A 25,000-nucleotide genomic window follows, 5' to 3' on the forward strand; every position below is an offset into this window, starting at 1 on the left:
AGTCATACCAAAGACTTCAGTTTGACCCATTATTCCTGTGTCACATTGATTGCCAACTTACTTTGGAGTTCAAAATGTTCTCAGAACAAGGTACTTCAGAATACTCTAAGAAACTATCTTTTTTTGCTTATAAATTGATATAATTAGTCTGAAAATTATTTTTCATAACTAATTAAAAATATGGTATTTGTATTTTGAAAGAGAAAACAGTTGGTGCTTCTTGTACTGTTGTGGAAATCTGGTTCATATAACCTTTTGAATGCCCCATGCCTTATTTCTACATATATCAAGACATGTGTTGGTGGAAGAAAAGAAAAGAAAACTAGATGTTAGTGCAGACTCAGCCTTATAATCAATATTATCACCATATTTAATAAAGGTCTCCAAATTATAAACTTTCCATTTTTCGGGAGTCCTCCTGGGTACCCATTTTTTACAATTTTGATTTTTCTTTGGGTGCCCAAAGCCAAATTTTTGGTGCCCCAAAAAAACAAAACAATAAAAACAAGAAAATGAGCAATCAGATTGCAGACCCTCACCAGGATTTGTTTTGTGTAGTGTATTTTGTGTGGTGTTTGTGTACTGGTGTGTTACATAATTAATAAGACATAATTAGAACTGGCTCTTTATAACTGCTGGTAGTGATGATCAGGTACCAGGATGTCCTGCTTTGATGCAACCCTGCTTTGAGCCAACACCTGATTGTGACCCATGACATTTATTATTATTCAATTGAATTCAGAATGGGATTAAAATAAATTCAAATCAAATGGAAGACTAAATAGATGCAGGACTGCATCGGAGTCATCAGATGGAACCCAAACAAGCAAAGAGCAAAGATGGAGTTATCAGGAGGAACCCGGATAGGATTCGGGTTTCATATGCTACTCCTCCACCCTCAAATCCATCCAGGTGCAGTCAAGTGAACCTGATTCAAAAAAGAAGAAAAAAAAGAATCCAGGTTCAAATAAATTAATAATTCTGGCTGCCAGACCATGCATCGAATCAGGTTGAAATTTTAAACGTATATTCCCAATCACAACTAGATCATAAATGTGGTTTCACTCGATTAATGAAGTGGTTCAAAGGAAGAGCATTTTTTAAAGATTTTCGTTCAATCCAATACAGCTACCAGACCATGTGACCGATCAATTATTATTCGTGAATACCCTGGTATCGCAAAGGCTTTGGGAACATGTGTGTGAAGTTTCCCCTCGATCTGTTCGGCCGTTCTGGAAAAGGAGATTCTTAAAGGTTTAAGGGTAAATCCAACATGGCTGCCAAACCATGTGACTGATGACATCATAAGGTGAGAATGTTTTGTTCCTCATGGATAGGCGATCATACCTGTAAAGGTTCACCTTGATCGGTTCAGCTGTTTCAGAGAAGATGTTTGAAGGTTTTATGTATGTGTGTGTGTGTGTATATATATATATATATATATATATATATATATATATATATATATATATATATATATATATATATATATATATATATATATATATAGCTGCTGAACAACATGACTGATGGCGTCATCAATTTTTTCTGTCGACCAATTTATCACGAGATGATCCTCAAAAATTTTCATACTGATCGGATGCAGCGTTCTACATATGCAATGCAATTATGATATCATAATGAAGGCACCTATGACATCATAAACAAATCACACTTATTCCCAATGAGGAGTACTTTCCATGTGCCAAATGTAAATTTTTTTCCTTGGTGCAGTTTCAGAGATACGGAGGTGCAAAGTTTTTCCTTTTTTCCAACATGGCTGCCACACCACATGACCTATGACATCATAACTATTATTAAAACATTCTACATGAGTAGTCGCTTCTGTTGTTAAAAATTTCACATCAATCCGACAAGCGGTTGCAGAGGGGGAAAAAAAAATCATACTCAGGATCTGTGCGGACAAACAAACAGACGAACAAATGAAAAATCACTCAGAGCGACACTTGGAGAAATGGAACGGCACTTGGTAGAGCACATACCTCCACCAGGCTGAACCGTTCACATTTTGTATCCCACTGATAGGCCGGATCTGAATCTGGATCTGAACCAAAATCAAGTCGGCTTCTTCTTGATAGCTAACCAACTCTTCCACCTCGTTTTTGTCACACGTCGTCCACAACTTTTAGACATATCATGCTATACATCGTTTTTGGCCCCATCTCTCAATGGTGAAGAATCACTAAAAAAAAATTTCTTTTCTCCGGATTCGAATCTCCACCAAATTGAATCAATTTGTCCTTTTCACACACCCAATGAGTCCACATAATTTCTGAGCAATCCATCCATAATCTTTTGAGATATCATGTGCTATATCGTTTTTGGCTCCATCTCTCAATGGTGAAGAATCACTTTAAAAATTCTAGTAGTCGGATCCGGATCCGGATCTTCACCAAAACCTAATCATTTCGTCCTCGTCACACACCGAACCTGTACACAAAATTTCATCTGGATAAAACTATAAAACTTGTTTTCTATGATATTCAAGGGTGAAAAAATGGATATTTATGCATCCACTGATCATTGAAAAATTCCAAAACACATCAACCAGCCTTTGTTCAATAGAGTGAGACAGATGATGTTATTTTCTTCAAGAACAGTAAGATTTTTATTTCGATTGAACCTAATCATCACGATGTTAGAAATATAAAAACCTTTACAATGATACTGTAATTAATATAAGCCTTGGAGTCTTATCAACAACGAATATACAATGGCGCCGTTTGCCAAAATGGATGATTTTGAAGAAGTACTAGTTGCTCGGAAGAGGCACTGGCAGAGGCACCAGCCGACCTCACTGATGTGCCGGCTGAACATGAGGGCACACTACTCTCCTCAACTCGTCCTCCTTCTGTTGCATCAGGAACACTCTCCTCTCGACTTTCTTGCCCACTCTACACAGATTCGATTCGAAGCCGTATTGAGTCTTTTCTGACTCATTCCTCTAATTTATTTCAATCGATCTAGCCTGGCCCTAATTGGATGCACTTATAGGGGTGCCATGTGTATTCATTGATATAATTCTATTTTTTAATATCTCCCTGTAAGTTGACTTTCAGAAAAGTTTCATTCCACTGCTATAATGATTAAATCAAGTTTAATAACTCACCACGGACTAATGGGCCACGAAATATTTGCAGGCGCCTTCTGCTGGAATGCTTCATTTTCACTCATGTCGTACGTGGAATACTCCCAAAAGCTCATTTGCGTATTTTGAATAAATTTGATCAGGAAACTGCACAAGACCAAAATGAGAACTATGTGAGCCAGTGATTGTGTTTACATAACTGAATATAGCTCGGAGACGAGAAGTACCCCCTTCCGAGAACACCTTATACGACTCATTTTCCAGACTAGTCTGCATGGGCATTATTACCCCTGACTGATGTGGGCCTCCTCATGTACCACACTGGCGATAAAATATTCTCAATCCAACACCACCAAGATTTATCGCAAGAGTGTACATTCTTTTGGATAGAACTCAGAGGTGATCATCAAATTGCGAATTGTAATCAACCAATCGTTTTCACATCTTGGTTCATGGATTTGCAAGTTCGCCGCATCTTCTCGCAGATCACATGCTATTGCGGTGCATTTGGGAATTATCAACAGTACCTCTAAATTTGGTGATATTTCATCATGCGAAGTGGATTTCAGAAACCTTGTCGCTCCCATCATGGCGATCGTTAACTTGGGGTCTACAATGATGTTCATTATGTGATTTTGAGGGTGCCTGACGGCGCATCCAAACCCCACTACTTGTAAAATTTGTGTGCCCGATACTAAAATTAGGTGGCCTGAGCACCCGGTCATGTCGATCCCTGCTTAATATCAATAGGGAGATCAAGGCAAATACAACAAGAGCGAGAATTGCTTTACAATGCATGTCCCATGTGATATATCATGTTCCAAAATCGATGAAGGGATACATCATGTCCCTTTACAATGCATGTCCCATACCGATGTGATATTTTCTAAGTCCAAAAAGGGCAAAACACTGAAACATTAACGAAATGCACTGAAACTCGAACTTGTTTTGTAACTTATCGGAATAAAGCCACGTACCAAGTTTCACTTGAATATGTTAAAGGAAATGGGGAAAAGTTGGAAAAACCATAGGTGGGATGGACAGACAGACGGAGAGCAAACCCTGTAGTACCCTCCGATGAAACTAGGAGGGGAGGAACTAGAATGGCACTCGGTAGAGCGCATACCTCTACCAGGCTGAACAATTTACGTTTTATCGCCCACTGATATGCCAGACCTGCATCCGTATCTTCACTAAAACCTAATGAGGTTGTTCTTGTCACCTACCCAAGTCATCCACCAAGTTTTGTCCGAATCCATCCATAACTGTTTGAGCTATCACGATACGTATATATCTTTTTTGGCCGTATCTCTCAACGGTGAATAATTATTTTTTAAATTATAGTATCCGGATGCAGATCCGAATCTTCACACAAATCGAATCAATAGGTCCTCGTCACACCCACCCAACCTATCCATCGGGTTTTGGTTGAATCTGTCCATAACTGAGAGATATCCTGCTCACGGACGAACAGATGGACAAACAGTGGTGAAAACACAACCTCCGTACACCTTTCGTGGTTGAGGTGACAAGGAGACCAAATGAGAAAGTAAATGTACATCAATCCACACCCCTCGTATTGTATTCCTACTGCTTAGTGCCTCACTTTTTCAACCACTGCCTTGAGTGATTATTAGGTGCAACCACAACCCACAGACAAAACTGAAGAAGAACTGACAAAACAGGCAAATGGACATTGAGAAAATATTGAGCCAGAATCATGATTGCCAGCCTTGAGCCCACATGGCATCAGTGGAGCCATCAAAGGAACTAAGTAGCTTGGCCTCTGTCTTGATTGCATCAATATCTTGCCATTTGGTGTGAACAAGGGTTGTTTCATGATTAAAGTCCCATTCATTGGTGTCAGGCTTTTCAAGCCTTCAGGTACTGCTTTTGTACATCATTGAAGTGTCGAACGCTGATCACTCATATTGATCAAACTTTTTTGCTCTTTCCTAATTTTCCTTTTGGACTTCGACAGAGACCGTGAACTGCAATTTGCCGCTTTGTGTAGAGCGGCGCTTGTACCGAATCAGTTTATTAGCAAATGTTACAATCCTGGATGGGTTACTCGTGTGTGTTTCAGCCAGAAACTCGGCCCAACGGCAAACTGTCACCCTGGTGTTTCACAGGCAGGTTGACTTATCAATGTGTGTGCCGACCCTCGGATGGACGTTAAACTGGGCGTCCCATCTGCCGGCATTAGTTGGTGGATGTTGAAGATCCAACGGTGTCCTTCGTGGAGAATAGGCGAGCTATCTCCGGCACCATGAACAAATTCCAAATTCCTTCCCTAACTTCTGCTGGGAAGGCAACGGCAAACCACCGAGCACAACCCTTGCCAAGAAACAGCTTCGGCAGTACTGAACCTGCATTTGTGCAGAACACCTGAATGCGACTCCTATAGACCCAGAACAAGGATAACATTGGTCGGTTTGCTTTTACCTTCCCTGCATTACTCAAGGTGGGAATTTGTAATTTGTTTGGAGTTACAGCAATAACTCGCCTACTCTTCAGGAAACACCTGTGATATCTAACATCCACCAGGTTATTGCCAGCAGATTTAACGTCCGTCCAGCTGAACGGCCATCCGAAGGATGACGCCCCATGTAATGTAACGCCCTGCTTGAGAAACACTCATCTGACCGTTTTGAGTCGGGTAGGGAATCAAATCCAGACAAAGCTCAAAAGTATGTGCGCTACCTCTCCGCCACCATCTTATCGGACAAGCCTACATACAGTGCATCTCAAATAATTTGTGAATGGTATTAAGGTCAAGGACAGATCCATGCTTTTGACTCTGTAATATCTGCACAAATGAGTTGGTCTGTTTGCAGTTTTGCGTTCCACATTTGTTCAGGCTTATCCATCCACCCCATTCCTAAATCACTTTTCGCACTGACCTTGAGACTTACACCTGAGCTGATGAGACTCAGCCTGTTATGGAGTGAATGCAATATTTGAGAGAAAACAGGACCTGACCTGAGTAGATTTGGTGCCCAAACGATGGCCAAGTTCCGAACGTGCATGTTGGTTTTCACGCTGTGTGATGCCATTGTTTCCAGGTGCCTCATCAGGTATAAGAGCGTGCTGTTGGGTGGGGAGGAGTACAAAGTCACGTCATAAGGATTTTGAGGATTCGAAGACTACTAAGATAGTACTTTAGCTACCAATTGCTACATGTAGTGATAATGTTATTTTACCGGTAGTTTGGTGGGGGTAGCTGAGATATTGCATTCCGAATTCTCCCCAAGCGTAGGTCAATGTCTGTTTCACGAACAGCTTCCTGTAATTAAAGAACGAAATGTCAGACAGACGAACGACATGTCGGACCAGACGAACGACACAGACACTTTAAGGTTTGTACAATCTCAGGCAATTAAATAGTTATTTATTAGGTTGACGTCAAAATCCGTCCGGAAATCCGTCATGGAGGGGTGTGTTCTTAGTGAGGATACTTTTAGTCGTCATGGATACTTTTAGTGAGGGAATAAACCATTACTTGATCTATTGCTTGACCTGGTCCATTGTACTTCGATGGAATCTGAAGTTGTAAGCAATTGGTATATCATATCGTTAGCTTTGATGAAATTTCATCATTAACTAGAACGGGCACTCATATAGCGCATACATTCACCGCCACTACTTTTTTTGTTCTTGGTATGAGTGTGGGGAACTGGTTTCATATGAATGGTCTTATGACACAAACCACATATCTATAATGTCATGACCCCCCCCCCCGACTTTCGGGGGCTACGGACTAAACAACAATCAACTCACGTCGTTTTGGCAAGTCTTCACTCGCAAGCTTGGTGAATACAACGTTTCAACAAGAGAAGGTAATCTCGTTTGATGCTGGTTTCATGCAAATCGAATAAGAATTGACTGAGTTATGCCGAAAACCGCATATTTTTCAAGGGCGTGACCCCCCTCCCCTGACATTTTACCCCAACCGGTGACATGTGTTATGACGTCATTGTGTCACAAGATTGGGCATTAAATTCTGAACATTTTGGTGCTGGATTCATGTAAAGCGGACAAGAATTGACTGCGTTATGACAAAAACCGCATATTTTTCAAGGTCGTGACCCCCCTGACCTTTGACCCCGAACCGGTAACAAGAGTATGGACGTCATTGTGTCATATTGCACATCACAAGATGAGGCGTTGAATTCTGAACATTTTGACGTTAGTTGCATGCAAATTGAATAAAATTTGACCGTGTTATCGTAAAAATACGATTTTGACTTTTTCGTGACCTTAACCTTGACCTTTGACCCGAACGATCCCAAAATCTAATCGAATGCTTCCTGGCTAATAACCAATCATCCCACCAAATTTCATGCAATTCGGTGTAATACTTTTTGAGTTATACGAATCACAAGATTACAAATAAATAAATAAATAAATAAATAAATAAATAAATACATGCCGACCAAAACAACCTTTCGCAGAATGCGAAGGTAACTAGAGAGTTCAAAAGAACACCTTACCCCATGTAGTCTTGAGAAAAAAAGGACATGGGCGGGGTCTGCGAGCAGCAAATTCGATTGGTCGTGATGATGTAAAATTCTGTAATATTTTGTCCAAGTACTACTAAACGGAAGGGTTTTGAAAGTGCCAACAAGGTGATTCGTGTTCTACTTTGTTCAAATATATAATTCAATTGAAATAAAATTAAGATTTTAAAGATTGTAGAAAAATTAAATTGGAAGTTTACCGCCATTGATGCTGCATCTTTCACACCACCTTATTTAACATGTTACATTAGTACTTTGTGCCTGTTGTTTGTGTCCTTTATGATGTTCCCATAAACAGTTTCCTGTTTGGATTAGTTTTCAATTCTGTTTGACTGCCAGACACTAAAAAACATTATCTCATCCCCCTGTGCGCATCCCTGATCAGCACAAATTTAGAGCCAAAGTACTACAAAACTACATGTTTGTTTTACGATCCATGTTCAAAATATAACATTCAATAGAAATTAAGTTGTTCTTAGATCATAAACTGACGATTGTGAGGAACGATAGACAGACAAAGTGAAATAATTCCTCAACCCCGCTTTCGCTTCGCACGCGCGGGACAATGATCGATGAAGAGAATTAAAATATTGTCCAAAAATAATGAATGGCAGACTATGTGGGAAGTTCAAAACTCAGAAGAGTCGAAGAAATACAAACTTTAAAATATATATATATATATATATATATATATATATATATATATATATATATATATATTTAAATATACAAGTAGACCTATACATTGTGGGGGTGGCTGGCAGGATGACTTGGACTCTGTAAGTACACACACTCACCTCTAAGCTGCCGAGCCCGAGTTCAAATCCTGACCTAGCTATAAACCATCATCCTGGTGTTTCGCAGGCAGGGTGATTCATCAATGTGTGCGGCCCTTCAGATGGACGATAAACTGGAATCCCGTCTGTCCGCATTCGTTGGTGGACGTTGAAGATCCCACTGTGTCCATCGCGAAGAGAAGGCAAGCTATCGCTGGCACAATGAGCAAATTACAAATTCCTGCCCTAACTACCGCTGAGAAGGCAATGACAAACTACCCAGCATAACCCCTGCCAAGAAACAATTTTGGCAGCACCGATGCTCTGTAGCAGAGTACGAGACATCATTAGAATCGATAATGAGAATAAATATTTCCTTCCAATTAGTGTATATACACTTTTATTTCCAGTATATACCGAAAAATAAATACACTTTGGTGTGTCGGACTACTGTGAAGAGTTTCTCGCCGTGGGGACATGTCAAACGTCCCTCGTACATTGAACATCTGGATCACTTGGAAGGTTACACACCATTTGTGCTTCATTTGATGCACTTCAAAGAGGTTGTTACCTCTGCCACCGAAGGTGGACGTATGTTGGGTTTTCACCCCTGGATGTTTGTATGTTTGTTTGTTTGTTTGTTTGTTTGTTTGTCTGTCTGTCTGTGAGCAGGATATGTCAAAAGGTCATGGACGGATTTGGACGAAACGGTGGAAGGGTTGGGAGTGTGACAAGGACGAAACAATTCCATTTTGGTGAAGATCCAGATCTGGATCTGTCCCATCTATCAGTGGCATACAAAACGTAAATTGTTCACTCTGGCAGAGGTATGCACTCTACCAAGTGCCGTTCTAGTTTACAGAGCAACGAATCATGCTAGGTTTTTTTTTAATGACGTCATCAATTTCATTTCGCTCTTCTAAAATTTCCCTTAGGGGGATTTACATGACCTGGTTGTTTAAAACGATTACAAAACCATAGGTAACTCGCTATTGGGTGCAGCCTGTGGCTGCTAGGTGCATCATTTTCTAGGGGCACAGTTGCATAATTTTCTGATGCAGTGCCCTCTGTTACCAGTACACTGATACTCATTTCACCAACCTTGGCAGGATGACAGGCTGAGTCAACCCTACCTGGTGTCAATTCAACGGTTGACAGAGCCTCAAACTCAAGACTCTAAGATCTTAAGGCAGCCACCTAAATCGAAAAGCCAACACAAAACCCTAGATAAATAGGCAAGAGTTAAAAACAAAACTCCACACTTCTGGCTGAAGGATGTGATCATAATGATCATCAGAGCCTGGTGTTGGCTCAGTGGTTAGGGTGGCGGCTTGGGATCCTAGGGTCCCGAGTTCAAGCCCTGTCAGCTGCTGAATTAATACACCAGGGGGTTGACTCAGCCTGTCAACCTTCCAAGGTCAGCAAAATGAGTACCAGTTCCAGTGTGTGCACTGGTAGAGGGGCACTGCATCAGCGACACAGTCATGCTTCAATAAATGATAGCTACCCCGGCAGCCAAACTGCCATACGACCACCACCATAATGATCATCAATGTACTCAACCCTTGACAGTGGTTCGGTGCTTCGAAAGCATTATATTTTGGGTAGGGAAGGTGGTGAGGGGTGGGACGAAGTATGCTGGATGGTTTGGTTATACTGGTGGGTTGAGTTGTCCTGGGGGGTTGTTTATGTTGGTGGTTTGGTCATGGTTAGGTTATGCTCGGGGAGTTTGGTTATGCTGGGGGTTGTGTGTGAGTGTGAGTGGACATACTTCGTAGCTATCGTGCCAGCCCGGAGGATGCAATAGATTGTTTTCGAAATGGATCACAAAACTTTGTTATGATGAGGCATAACTGATCTATAATAATACAAGGCAGTTACTTCAAACATAAATCACAGTTGGTGGAAAAGCCCAATAATGAGAGGGTAGTGAATGGAATGTAGACAGTAAAATCACTGTTTGGAGGATTACCAAAGTGCTTGGTGAGTCAGATAATGGACAAAGGATGAAAAGAAAAGAAAATAAGTGATCACCATGGTAGAATGAAGAACAGAAAATGGATAAAGAATGATGACAGTTTGAAAAGCAGAGACCCTTTGAAAGGTACAAATTATTTGAACCTGAAGAGAGTGTTTGGACGTAAGAGGGGATCACGGAATTTGAGAGATGCCCCACCTTGCACGACAGGTGTTCAAAGGTGTCTGTGGTTTTGAATTTGTTACCGACACCACCGAAAGTGGACCGAGGTAATGTTTTCACCCTTGTCTGTCTGTCTGTCTGTCTGTCTGTGAGCAGGATATCTCAAAAAGACATTGACGGATTTGGACCGAACTTGGTGGACAGGTTGAGTGTGTGACACAGACAAATTGATTCGATTTTGATGAAGATCCGGATCCGCATACTAGAATTTTAAAAATAATTATTCACTATTGAGAGATGGAGCCAAACACGATACATCGCATGACATCTCAACCAGTTGTGGATAAAACGAGGTGGATGAATTGGGTAGGTGACAATAACAAGCTGATTAGATCTCAGTTCAGCTCCGGAGGTAGATCCGGCCTATCAGTGGGATACAAGACGTAAACTGTTCAGCCTGGTGGAGGTATGCGCTCTAAGGTGTGCCGTTCTAGTTCTCCATTAAATGCTAAAATTATGAAGATTTATATTGAGTGATGACGTCATGTTGTGTACCCATACCCAAATAAGCACTGATCTTGGACCATCCTCGTCGTTTTTGAATGTGAGAGATCTACCAATCCAACAACCGTTTGAGATTATGGCCAGCTCCCAGATTTGGATTGATAAAGTCATCAATAACCACGTGATGATTGGCTCGTCATTCCTCGATTCTCTTTTCCTATGGATGTCACTCGAACAGAGCAAATTACTGTTGAAAGTTTGAAGGTGACAATATTGTGGTTGGTCATAATTATGGTGCACTGTATTCAGTTACGGAATGTAATTTTTGTACATTAGGATTATTACTGTTCGAGCTTGTGGGGTTTGGGTTTCAGTTAGGGTTGGGGTCATTTTCAGATTTAGGTTTCTCACAATAAGAGTTCACATTCGGGTTTTTTGGGGGTGGGGTTTGTATGCAGAGTCAAGGCTCATGGAAGAACAAGAACACTCAATGGATCAGGACGCAACAGAACAAAAGGAACAGTAGAGACAGGGGGGTAAACACCTACACCAGGGTTGAAGGATAAAATGGAGGGACATTTGGACAAATCGTGGGTATGCAGAGGACTCGGGGTAGAGGAAGATGCACGGTGGATGAAATGGATGCAGAAGCAAACTCTCAGGAAGGAAAAATTGGGAGGAGGAGGGCTTGGGGAGGGGAGGGGGTGGGGGGAGTGGTTAATGAAGGTAAAAAGGATCATGGTTTTGGATGCAGGATGATCTGAGATGGTGGTGAAAAGCTGTCTTGAAGATTTGGAGGAAGGAATGAGATTGAAGGGAATGTGGAAGTTGGTTCCACAGACAGGAAAAAAAAAGAGGAGCAAATGAGTTGAGGTGAGCGGTGATTCTGGATTTAGATAATTCCACCAGAAGGGGGTTGATGGTGGATACAAACCACGGAGATGAGAGAGGGTGCAAGAACAGAAAGGAGGCGGAAGAAGCCAGATAGACCACTGACCTGTCTGCAATGGGAAAGTCATAGCCCCTTCGACTGGGCTTCATCGCAGGAGATTGCAATGATCTTGAAGGCTTTGGTTTCCATGGCATCAAGCTGAGCAAGGGGTAAGGCAGGAGTACCAGCCCAGAGGGAAGACAGCAGTACTCCGTCAAGCTGAGGATTAAAGCATTGTTGGTGGAGAGGACTTCAGGTGTGCCAAGGAAGGACTTTGTACGATGCAGTGCCCAGTCGGTGACTGGCTTTGGAAGCCAATTTTGAAATGTGGTTTGCCCAAGAAACATCATGGCTGAAAGTGAGACCCAGGAGTTTGAATGACCGAACTTACTCAAGAATATTGCTAAGAAATTGGATAGGAGGTTTTGCCAGACGCTCCTCGGAGAGAACGAGTGAGTGTGTGAGATTTGTCAGGATTGAAAGACATATTTCAAGTGTTTGACCAACTTTTGATTTCATCAAGGTCTGAAGAGAGGGAAGTGGCTGCTGCCTGCCTATGTGAAGGATGTCACGGCAGAGGGTGGAGTCGTCAGCAAATAGATAAAGGTGATTTTTCAGAGAGTGAGAGATATCTTTGATGAATATTAGGAATAGAACTGGGCCGAAAACACTGCTATAGGGGACACCATCCTTAACAGAGTATGGAGATGAAAGGATTCCATTGAGAGCCGCACAATGGCTACAAGGGTAAAGGACGTCAATCAGCCATGTGTGGAGTTGGCCTAAAGAGCAAAGTGGGATGCCAGATTGTATCAAAAGCTTGTGATATATCTAGAGATATGGCCCTGGTCTCATGTCTGACAATGAGGGCCTTCATTCATTGTTGAGAGAGTAGGGGCAGCATGTCCAAATTGGTGACCTGAGATGAGACCATTGGAGAAAGTGAAGGATTTCATGACCTTGCTGATGATTGGAAGTAATTTGATCGGTCTGTCGTTAAGGAGATCCGGTTTTTTTTTCACATTATTATGTATCACAGTGATGTTGGCTGATTTCCAAGCACAAATGATGTGGTGAAAAGAGCAGAAAGAGGATGTGCAAGAGCAGCAAAGCAGGCTTTGCAGACACGAGAGTTGATGCCGTCCGGTCCATTTGCAGAATCAGATTCAAGGGTTGCCAGAAACTCCTCCACTTTCTCAGGTGCAAAAGACGCAGAGTCCAGGAGCAGTTTGGTGTGACTGGGTAGGGTCGGTACAGAGAGTGAGGAGTTGTGGTCCCACGATTTGAAAGCAATCACTGAAATTAGGCATTCGGCTTTCTCACGATCGGAGTCGGCTGTGGTTCCATTTGAAGAGAGGGAAAGGATGACGGGGAACATACAACACCAGAGGCACCACCAGGAGGGAGACGAGTTCGAAAGTTCAATCTTGACGTTGGACAGATGTTGTTTTCTTGTTCTCCTGAAGGTGGAGGCACTTGTTGCGGGCTTTGTGGAATGACCTGAGATTGCCTTCGGACGGGTTTGCTTTCTAGGAAGAGAAGGTAAGTTATTTCAGAGCAACTACTTCACCACAGGATTCAGTGTACCATGGGTGGGAATAAAGATATTGGTTAAGGTTGTTTCAATGAGGGTGTCTGAGTTCGGGTTTTCAGAGTTCGTATTAGGGTTATTACTATTAGCCCGTCCACCCGTGCAGCGGGAGGTGGGGTTTTGCAATCACTTGTATGTGTGCGAGCGTGTGTCTGTCTGTCTGTCTGTCCAGGCCATAACTTTTTACCATACGAGCTTTTGTCTTCAAATTTTCAACGAACCTTTATAATGAGAAGATAAGAACACTAATCAATAAAATGTATATTTTTAACTGCTTTTTCACCAAGTTTAGTTCGAGTACAAAGTGGACGCGGATGCATTTTGACATGCTTTCTAGTTACCCCCATTCACATGAAGGGAAAAGCGGGGTTATGCAATTGGTTCATGTTCGTCCGTCTGTGTCTACATACGTCAGTTTATGATCGAGGAATAACTTACTTTGAATTGAATGTTATACTTTGAACACAAATCGGAAAACAAACCTGCCGTTTAACAATATTTTGTTTCCGAATTCTTCTCGATCGCACATGCGCTGAGAGGACACTGTAGAACACAAATCACCTTTTTTGCACTTTCAAAACTCTTCAGTTTAGCAGTACTTGGACATTTTAATAGGTGTGTACAAGGATGATGGAAAAGACTGCTTCAATAGCACTGAACTTCCAGAATTATTTTTTTAATGATCTTTAACATCATTATTGTATTAAAATTGAAGTATATACCTTAACACTGCGTGGTAGTGGGGCAACTTTGCATAACAATTGTGCATTTTGTGAGGAAAGCACCAAATTTGGCAATCCAGAAGCCAAACATATTATGAACAGATTTGGATATTGGGCCATCTCAAATTCAGCCACTGATTGATGGCTGTGGCAGCCATTTTCAACTGCCATCAAAAATTTTGAGATTGCCCAATATCCAAATCTGTTCATAATATGTTAGGCTACTAGTGTGCCAAATTTGGTGCTTTCCTCACAAAATGCACAATTGTTATGCTATATTTAGCTAAGTTGCCCCACTATGGGGGGTATTGTGTTCAATGAATTCCCTCTCGGATTAGAGTTCGGGTTATTACAATGAAGGTTTTTAGAGTTTAAGGTTGTGAGAGTTAGTATTGGGGTACGATTACTATGGTTAGGATTATGGTTCGTCATCATCATCATGTACCATGCCCTGTGCAGAGCGTTGGTGCTGCTGAAGCACTTACTCGGCTACAATCCCAGTCGAGTCGCCACACTCAGACTCAGAAAGTCAGAGCAGGAATCTGGAATTTGTTCATGGTGCCAGCAATAGTTTGCAAACTCTTCACGAAGGACACCGTGAGATCATTATTGTCCAGCAACTAATGTCAGCAGTCGGGACACCCAGTTCAATGTCCATCCGAGGGACAGCACACAGGTTGATGAATCACCCTGCCTCCGAAACACCGGGATGACAGTTTATAGCTGGGCCAAGATTCAAACCCAGGCTAGACAACTTAGAGGTGAGTATGTACCTCTAGGCCATCCTGCCAGCCAGCTTATGGTTAAGGTTTGCTTTAGGGTCCAGAGAAGAAAGATGCTGTGCTGATGTTAGGAACCTGGTTGAGGTGACAAATCTTTTGTCAAAATTATCTAACCTATTCAGATGTAATATAATTTCACAACAAGGAAGTTCCAAGCATCCCAATGATAAAAAATAAATAATAATCGTAAGCGCATGCAAGTAATGTAAATAAATGAAAAAAAAGTGTATAACATTTGTCAGATTTTAAGTTGATTTGCTGCTGATGGCAATGATTACAAGCCTTTTTGGTGGATTTGCTAAGATACCTTACATCAAACTGTGAGTAAAGACGGTAGGTGAGTAAAGGATCAGGAAGTAGGCGGAAATACTGCTTGCAAACCGAGGTCACACAGTGGATATCTGAGACGAAAGGTTCAGCCAACAGGTTCGGTTCTGTCCCCTTCTCAAACGCTACCCTGTGGTGGCAGAGACAGAACAGGAGGGAGTGAGATAAAGAAGCAATCGAGTTGAGCTTAATTCACATATCTTAGCAGATATAAAAGCACAAATCCATTCCCAACACTTCTTCAATTGCTAATTCTCTGCTGGTGATGAGTTTTGGGAGATTAAAACAAATAGCACCTCTGCCCTCTGATTATAGCGAGGGGAGTTTTGAGGAGTGCGCACCTCCGTGATAGGCCAGTAGCCCAGGGTTTTTTTTTAACAAGTGTGGATCTTTATGTTAGGCTAGAGTTTTTGGGGATTGTGTACCGATCTGAAAGGCTTGGTTTTTTGAGGATTCTGTACACCTGTGATAGCCCATGGAGTTGGGGGAGGGGTTGTTGAGGAGTATGTACCTCTCTGTGATACGTTGGGGGGCTTTGATGAGAATGTACTTCTGAAATAGCCCAGTGGGCTTTGAGGAGGGTGTACCTCACTGTTATAGCCTGGGGGGTTTTGAGGAGTGTGTGCCTCTACGAAAGCCTGGAGAGTTTGAGGAGTGTCTACATCTGAGATAGGTTGGAAGGGAGGGGGGGTTGAGGAGTGTGTGCCTCTACGAAAGCCTGGAGAGTTTGAGGAGTGTCTACCTCTGAGATAGGTTGGGGGGGGGAGTTGAGGAGTGTGTGCCTCTACGAAAGCCTGGAGAGTTTGAGGAGTGTCTACATCCGAGATAGGTTGGGGGGGGAGTTGAGGAGTGTGTGTCTCTACGAAAGCCTGGAGAGTTTGAGGAGTGTCTACCTCTGAGATAGGTTGGGCGGTTTTGAGGAATGTGTACGACTGTCATAAATCAGTCGCCCAGGGTGTTTTGATGAGTATGTACCTGTATGATCGGCTGGGGTTTTGGACGCGCCTGGACTTTTGAGAGAAGCCAGGGATTTTTGAAGTGTACCTATATGGTAGGCTGGATATTTGAGGAGTGTGTACCTCTAAGATTGTCTGGGGGGGGTTTGAGGAGTGTGTACCTCTGTGAACTCTTGATGGCTATCCTCCTAAACCTGTCAGGCAATTCATTTACCTTGGTAGCTTCATCACCAATGCAGCAAAAATTGACCATGAGGTGGACATAAGAATAATGAATGCTTGTGCTACATATGATCGACTCTACCAACAAGTCTGGAGACAGAATGACATGCACCTCAAGATAAAACTAAAGGACTACAATGTGATTGTGCGAACAATACTTCTCTCTGACTGTGAAACACATACCTGCTACTGAAGGCTTACAAAGAAACTTAAAAGTTTCCAACACCGATGACAACTTCCCAGTATTTGATGGCACCACAAAATGACCAACTCTGAGGTGCTTCAAAGAGAAGTGTCTGAAAGCAGTGAATCACGTCTGATTCGAGCCCAGCTGAAATGTGTCAGACATGTCATCTGGATGTGAGATTAATGCATACCGAGGAAGGTACTGTATTGTGAGCTTTTATCGAACAAATGTTAATTAGGAAGCCAGATAAAGCACTATAAGGGAACTCTGAAGGACAATCTACAATAGACAAACATCTGCAATGAGTCCTTTCAGACTGATGCAAATGAGCTCCCTACCTGGCGACACTTGATCAAAAGTGGTGAAAATAAGTTTGAATAGGAGAGGCAGCAACACCTGGAGAAAGCTTGCCGCTGATGACACATTACTGTACTTGGTGATGACTGGTCTTGCCCTCGTTGTGAAGAGACCATTTTGGTCTCGCATTGGACTGTGGAGCCACTCAAGGACAATCAACCAACTTTTCATTGACAGCCGACATCATACTCAACATTGATGGACAGGATTAATTCAGCTCTGAGATAGCCCAGAGGTTTTTGAGAAGTTTATACCTTTGACAAAGCCTGGGGGTTTTTGAGGAGTGTGTACTTTTGAGATAGCCTGGGGTTGGGTAGGTGAAGGAAGTGGGAGGGAGGTTGAGTGTGTGCCTCTATAATAGCCCCATGGCTTTTGACAGGACAGTATTACCTCAACTTGTTTACGTTGGAGGTAACTCCAGAGAGACGGTAGATGCCATCTGTGACACCATACTTTTCCACAAACTCCGTACAGATCTTCACCACCGCAGGCACTGTCAACAGATGAAGAGCATTATGAGCATTACAATTCGGCACAGGAGCCAATGTGTTTACATCCTCTCAGAATAATTAACAAGGGTTGCCTCATGAAATGTTTACCAGAAAACTTTAACACTGTGTCCATGTTATTTTTATTATAAATACAGGAACCCATGGAACAGTCACACGATGTAATGTAAAATGTGACTTCAAGTCCTCAATGCTCTCCACCCCCCCCCCCCCTTTACAAACGCCAGGTTCTCAACGTCTACCTCCACATGCCAAGTCCTTTCCCTCCCATGCCAACCCTTGAGTGTAAATTCACACTCACCACTCCAAGCCTTCAAACCCCCTCCCTCCCCCCACCACAACTCCTCAACTGTCTTCTCCCCGCCCCTCTCCATGACCGAAAGTCCTCAACCCCCCCCCCCATCCTCAAAGCCTCAACCTTCTTCTATCAACTATTTCCCATATTTGCTCTGCCCCCACCACAACTCTAAGTTCTCCCCTCCTCCTCCAAAACCTAAGGCATCAATCCCCTCCCCACTTCAAGCATTCAACCCCCCACCGCCACCCACCAAAAGTCCTCAACCGTCCAACTCACATCTTTACCCTTCCCCCCTCCCAACACCAACTCTGTCTTCCACACATCACTCTCTTCCCGCTCATACAAGCAAACAGGCATTCTCACATCGAAACAGCAGAATATTTAATGTTTTCCTCTCCTCTATCATGCTATCGCCTACTTCACAGAAACTGCAATCGAAACACTTCGTACATACCAATTAATGACTCAAAACCAATTATATTCTTCCTGATGCAAATATACACACCGTTAAAAGTGAATAATGACCTTGGACAAATACCTGTATCATGACATGGGTTGAAGCCCTAACTTGAGATAATGGCACATAGTTATTTGCACAGTGTATAAGGCAACAGACCGCTGCTTCGATCGTTGAGACCTGTTTTCATAAAGCCCGCGATGCCTATCGGCATCCTTCCAACTGTCGGTTTGGTCGTTTTACACTGAAGGGAAAACTTATAGGGAGGGCATGGCGATTGTGAATGTGACGGCTCCGAAGATATCTTTGCCTTCGCAGAGCCGTGAGCCCCAACAGACGAACTGTCCAACCAATGGGCGGAATGGAACGTTAGACAGACAGATGGAAGGACGGACGAACAAGCGTATTATTATGTAGATCATCATTGTTTTGTGAATGCTATTATCACTATTTTTATTATAATCATGACCAGACTCGGTGGTATAATGGTTAAGAGCGTCTGCTCTGAGTCTGGGAGGTTGGTGGTTCAAACCCTGGGAGAGTCATAACAAAGACTTTAAAAAAGGGATGTGCTGCTTCCTTGCTCGACAGTCTGCATTTAAATTCCTCCAACCGAAATGCCCTGCTGAGTATGGTGAGAAAAGTGGTGCCATTGTTGTGAGGTCGCTGGTACCCAGAGTGCACTGGGCAGTGACAGCACTTCCCTCAAGCTGTGTTTGTCTTGTCTTGTGTTGTGTCACATATGTTCGTCTGTATGTCCATGTGTGTGTGTGTGTGTGTGAAGCCACTCCACTATGAGCCTTAGATCATGAAATTAAAAAATGCATGTTACACTGACATTCATTTATGAATTCGGACAGCTGGTTGCATCATCACTGAGGTTCAGGTTTGCTTGCCGATGCAGTGCATCTGCAGATGGGAGCAGGAATTTTGAGTTTGGACCAGGGTGTTGAGCTATGCGAGAACCAATTGGCCCACCAGTACTCTTTGCCAAAGGATAAATTGGGATCTTTAACGCCCATCAGCAACTAATGCTAGCAGATGGGAACCAAGTTCAACGTCCTTTCCAACGTATGGCACACTCAATAATGTGACCAACATCCTGCCTGTGAAACACCAGGGTAACAGCTTGGAGTCAGTTTGGAGGATCGAACCCCCAACGTGCACAGCTCGAAGGCGAGGACGCTATTTCCGAGCTATGCTGCCAGTCCAATGTCCAAGTTGTAATTGGTTTTATGTTGTACTATTAAATTGGCTTAAAACTCGTGCTGTCACAGCAGTTTTGAGGTTTTGAGAATTTTCTGCACCAGTGAACAGTTTTGCTTCCTTATGGGAATGCTTTCCTTGCAAAAATGTTTGTGGATTTTTCAGGAAATCCTGACAGTTTCAAATCTGAGATATTTTTGAAAGGATTGACAATGTCAACGTACATGTGTTTTATGATTATTACTGTTGTTAATATTATTATTTTTTTATTATTATTGTTATTATTATTATTCTGACTATTTGTTTTTTGCAATATCCTGTTCAGCTTCAACTACATACAACTTGCATTTGGGGATTGTCTTACTGTATGTACTATTTCATGATGACATTTGTACAGTCATCCTTATTTAATTGTCTAACTGATGTCGTGTGACATGGAGAGAGAAATTGATCAAATATTGGAGATTTTGTTGTTTGTCTAACTCTGTAATGTAAATTATTTGATGTACAAAGGAGATTCGAGTGAAAGTTACATTTTCTTTCATAGTTGTGAGAGTATGCAATGTGCTAAGCAGTCTATAATGTGAGCATATGACAACTTGAATACATTTCATATATAGCTACATAAATATTTTCAATTTTTTTGTGTGTTTGTTTGTACCTTATTCTTTCACGGCTGAACCGTATAGCACCTAAAGGCCTCAAATTTTTGGGTGCAGAAGCTTCAAAATCTGGGCAAGGTTGAACGTGAACTGAACTGGGTGATTTTGAACTTTCCCTGACTGGGTCCAGCCGTCGATGGTCTGATGAACTTGAAAATTTGCACAGGCATAAATCATCAGGTAAGGAGAGTTACAGTAAAAATAAGAAGAAAAAAAAATTACATGTTAATTTTATATTTTCTAATTTTATTGTTTTTCTATGATTTTTCAGCACTAGCAAATATAACCCGTCGCTTCGCTGATCGAAGTATTAAGGGTCAGTTCAGGTATGGGAGCATGCGTCAGAACAGCGCGTCGCTGCGTCCAATTTCCGTCGGTACTCCAGGGGGCTCCGTCTGGCCATCCCCCAGGCAGATGCCTGGCCCATCCCCATCTCTTTGAGATGTCGATCAACCTGTTGCAACCACGAGGCACGTGGTCAGCCCATTGGCCTCCTCCACTCAGGAGGCTACCTCGCTGAGAGAATCTGGTGAGCAGGATCAGTGTCAGGAAAACGAGCCACATGTTCATACAGCTGCAGCGGACGCCCATGGACTATGCAGGTAACAAATCTCATTTGTGTCTCTCTCAGCAACCGCTTGTTGGACACCAAGTCCGACCAGCCATTGCCAAGGATTCCTCGAAGAGACCTGGTACCAAAGGAATTAAGTCTCCATCTCAGATCCCTGGTCAGAGTCCAAGTCTCATATCCGTAGAGCAAGACTGGAAGCCCCAAGGACCTGAAGACTCAGACTTTCATCATCCTGCGCAGGTACCGACAGTGCACACACCCCATGATTCAGTGAATCCATGACTCCCCCGGTGGGGGGAGGGGGGGCGGGCAGGAATTGCTATGCCTCACAAACTGTCACTATACACTATGGAATGGGAGTTTGAGCGAGGAGTATGGGGGAAGGAGAAGGTGGAGAAGTGGGGAGGAGTTTTTGGAGGAGTTAAGCATGAACGGAGGGGGTTCTGGACTTGCGTTTGGTTGGGAGACTTGAAGGGAAAATGGGAGGGAAGGGCCCTCGATGTGAGACTTTGGTCATGAGATTTGTGGAGAAAAGTTGGGGGGGGGTAGTATGGGATTGAACAAAATTGGGGATGTCAAAATGAAATCTTAATACAGCATGTGCAGAGACTGCATGCTGTCCATGGGGGGAGGGTGGAGAGGGGAGGGGGTTGGGAGGATGTAAGTATGAGGGGAGGGGGAGGGAAGGCAGCATGAGGGGAAGGCAAGGCAGCATGAAGGGAAGGGCAGTGTGAGGGTGGGGAAGGGAAGACAGTGTGATGGGAGGAGAAGGGAAGGGTGATAAAATGTGCCCAAACAGCAACATTTTCTTTTTAACCACCAGGTTCTACATAAAACTGGATGGGAGCATTTAAAACCCATGCTATCTACCTGGCAAATTCCTGCCTGCATGGATGCATGCTTGCACATGCAGCAACTTTTGCACCTCTCCGTTCGTCTCCCTCCGAATCTGATTCGTACATGCTACGCTCTGGGGAAGCTATTATAAATTCAAAATTAAACTCAGTCCTTAACAATCCTCTTAACAGAGGGGGAGGTGTGGGATATGAGGGTAAGGGGGGAGGGGTGAGAGAGAAGGGGGGAGGGAGAGGGGTGGGAGGGGTGGGGAAAAGAGGGATGGGAGAGAGAGGGTGAGGAAAGAGAAAGGGGTGAAAGAAGGAGAGGGGTGAGGAAAGAGGAAGGGGAGAGGGGTGGGAGAGAGATGGAGGGGAGAAGAAATGGGGGGGGGAGAAAGGATGGGTCGAGGGGAAGGGGAGGTGAGAGAGAGAGAGGGAGAGTAGTGAGAGGGAGAGGGGTGAGAGAGGAAGAGGAAGAAAAGTGACAAGATACAACTATCTTGTCACTTTTCCTCTTCTGCATTACCTTGCACTTAATTGCACTTCATTTTGCACCTCCCCACTCTCACACCATAGACACCTTCAGTTCCCCCCCCCCTTTCCCCTTTCTAAGCAACTGGGTTGCATTGGTCTGTCAGCCATGCCAGGTAAAAATAGGTCACCTCCACCTCAAACTTTCCCTCTCTCTCTTTCTTTGCTCTATAATTTCCTTGACTATATGTCTGATGGCGTTGTTGTGTTAACATAACAATAAGATTGTACAAGTTGTATCGGGTGAGCTCTGCACTGTGTTCTCTCTTCTTCATGATTATTTGCATCTCTTTTGCCACACTTGTGATTAAAGCCTTTTTTATTCATCACATTGTAATAAATTGCTTATGTTATAAATGTACCCAGCTCATTCTGTCTTTTCCTCCATTGGTCCAGTGTAGGCCACACGTTAGTTTAGCTGGGAAGTTATACCCCACCGATTTGGCTCCTATTAGCCAGTGCGTACTTGGTAGCTCCACTCAGCTGCACCTGATATGGTAAGTTCCACGCAATTAGCATTGAGGGCACGAGACCACCTTTGGTATGGCCATCCACAGGTGAGGTATCATGTGGAGTCGTGCAAGCCAGCCAGGATTGGCAGTACCAATTGGCATTCATGGTTGCTTAGCAACCTGTTGGCATGTGGAGTTATCTGTGCCATGCAGCCTCAAGACCGGGAATTCCAGAGGGACCCGAATGCTTCCCCTCATCACAAGCCTCGAACTCTAGATTCGTCACTATAAAAAAAATATATATATATATATATATATATATATATATATATATATATATATATATATATATATATATATATATATATATATATATATATACACATACACAACTTACAGGTAATTTACTACCATGCATGAAGTTTGATGACTGTGAAATAAAAATGCCTCCAGTTGTGCCAATGTGTGCTTGAAAAACAATATGGCAGCCAACGGTGTAAATGCCCTAAGGTGTGTTCACACAGAAGCGTTTGTCTGGAGTAAATCTGAAATTTCAAGAGCTCAGGTCTATGTGAATGCAAATTAATACTTTGAAACCGGATAGGGCCTTGGATTTTCAGTGGGGATTAAGGATGAGTATGGCACAAGCATAACACACAATCTGAGGGTGTAGCTCAATCTGAGGATGGTCTACGGAAATTCTTGCGATAGTAATCACACCATCCACTGATATGCCTTCTCATAACACCAACAAGTTTTCTTCCTGCCACGTGGCCTGAATTAAACACTTTCATGTGAATGCCAAAATTTTACTCCAGATAAAGATCTTGGGAATTTAATTGGATTAGTTCGTACGGATTATTTGTGTGAACACAGCTATAGGGTAAGAGCAAAAATTGTAATTGTGTAAAAGCTTTGACTTTCACTTGAACCCTTCATCATTAAATCATGGCATTGTGTCATAGTTGATATAATAGCGGCCATATGATTGCTCGTACCATCACTTGTGGTTGCCTGCAGGTGCTCCGCCAGGTCATAGCTGAACACTGGCACACGTCCTCGCACTTGGGATCTCCGTGACAATCTGGATCTCATAACCATTCTACACACAATGAGAACATTTTGCACCAATACGTTCACCCACACCCACAATGTTTTAGTAGTCACACATTCATTGTGCATTTTGAGTTCTCATCAATCTCGTCTCATTCACTGAATTAAGTTACAAGGATCAAATATTAAGTGACCTGAATCAAGTCTCCATGTGGTCATCTCACAAGGATCGACTCTATATGAAAGCCTCAAGTGTCGTAAGACAATCATTTTACACGTCTAAGCATCATGAAATAGTTTGTACATGTATTATAGGAATAACATTCTCAATTGGAGATGTAAACACTGGGTTTACCTCTTTTGTTCCTCTTTACTGCCATTTGTGGAGTCGCTTTCCAGACGTGGTTCAATCCCATCCTTCCCTCGAGGGCTTCAGGTAAGTTCTGCACTACCATTTCAAGTCATCCCCATCCTGACCCACAACCTTTTCTCACCCCAGTAACCCCAGAACCCAACCCTCTTTCTTGCAGGTTGCAGTGTTTCTTTCCCTCGTCTTTCTCCTCTTTCCTGTTTGTTCATTTCCTTACTTATTGTGTCTTGCTGTTGACTCAGTGCCTCACTATCAGTTCGATGCCTTTCTATCCTCCTTCACCTCACTCTTACATGAGCCTGGATGTTGCATATAATTTTTTGAGGGGAAGAATCACCTCGATATATGAGATGCAAACCTGGAGTTACAACATAATGAAGGAAACAAGTGCTCATTGAAAAACATCAAAAGCTGGTTGGTTTCCTCAGCTTTCTATTACTGAACAAAGAGGTTTTACAAAAAATTTTCTCATTGATATTTAAAACTTCACCAAATTGTTGAGGTAGCCTCAACTGAGGAGCATATTGATTTTGAGTTCAAAGGTCAAAGGTCATCTTGAGGTCAAATTTCTAAAATCATCATTTTTCATCCGATTGACTTGAAATTTGAACAGGATTTGCAAAGTCCATCACTGAATTGGGAAACCAACTATTTTTGAGGTCGAAAGGTCAAAGGTCAACTCAAGGGCAAACTTCTAAAATCATAAATTTCAATCTGAAAAATCATCAATTTACATCCTATTAACTTGAAAGTTCAAAAGGATTTGCATCGTCCATCACTGAATTGGGAAAACAACTATCTTTGAGATCAAAAGGTCAAAGGTCAACTGAAGGTCAAACTTCTAAAATCATCAAATTTCCTCTGAAAAATCATCAATTTTCATCTGATTAACCTGAAAATTAAGCAGCAATTGCATAGTACATCAATGAAT

At 42.6% G+C, this 25,000-nt stretch overlaps 1 protein-coding gene across 4 annotated transcripts in view; it reads right to left on the reverse strand.

The window, feature by feature from the left end:
- Positions 1 to 25,000, reverse strand: part of LOC147012222 (uncharacterized) — a 121,186-nt gene that overhangs the window by 73,705 nt on the left and 22,481 nt on the right. For 3 of the 4 annotated variants that reach the window (XM_085856091.1, XM_085856090.1, XM_085856092.1), the window contains exons 3-7: positions 23,645 to 23,748; positions 17,515 to 17,617; positions 15,388 to 15,532; positions 6,313 to 6,395; positions 6,092 to 6,199 (exon numbers count right to left, since the gene is read on the reverse strand). In XM_085856091.1, the coding sequence (XP_085712217.1) occupies positions 6,092 to 6,199; positions 6,313 to 6,395; positions 15,388 to 15,532; positions 17,515 to 17,617; positions 23,645 to 23,747 (542 nt within the window). In that variant the 5' untranslated portion in view covers position 23,748. Of the gene's footprint in view, positions 1 to 6,091; positions 6,200 to 6,312; positions 6,396 to 15,387; positions 15,533 to 17,514; positions 17,618 to 23,644; positions 23,749 to 24,054 lie in introns of all 4 variants that reach the window. The other variant, XM_085856093.1, reaches the window with a different exon arrangement.

This window comes from Eptatretus burgeri, chromosome 15 (genome assembly GCF_056783735.1).
Source record: "Eptatretus burgeri isolate ZD-2024b chromosome 15, Ebu_testis_v1, whole genome shotgun sequence".
NCBI lineage: Eukaryota > Metazoa > Chordata > Myxini > Myxiniformes > Myxinidae > Eptatretus > Eptatretus burgeri.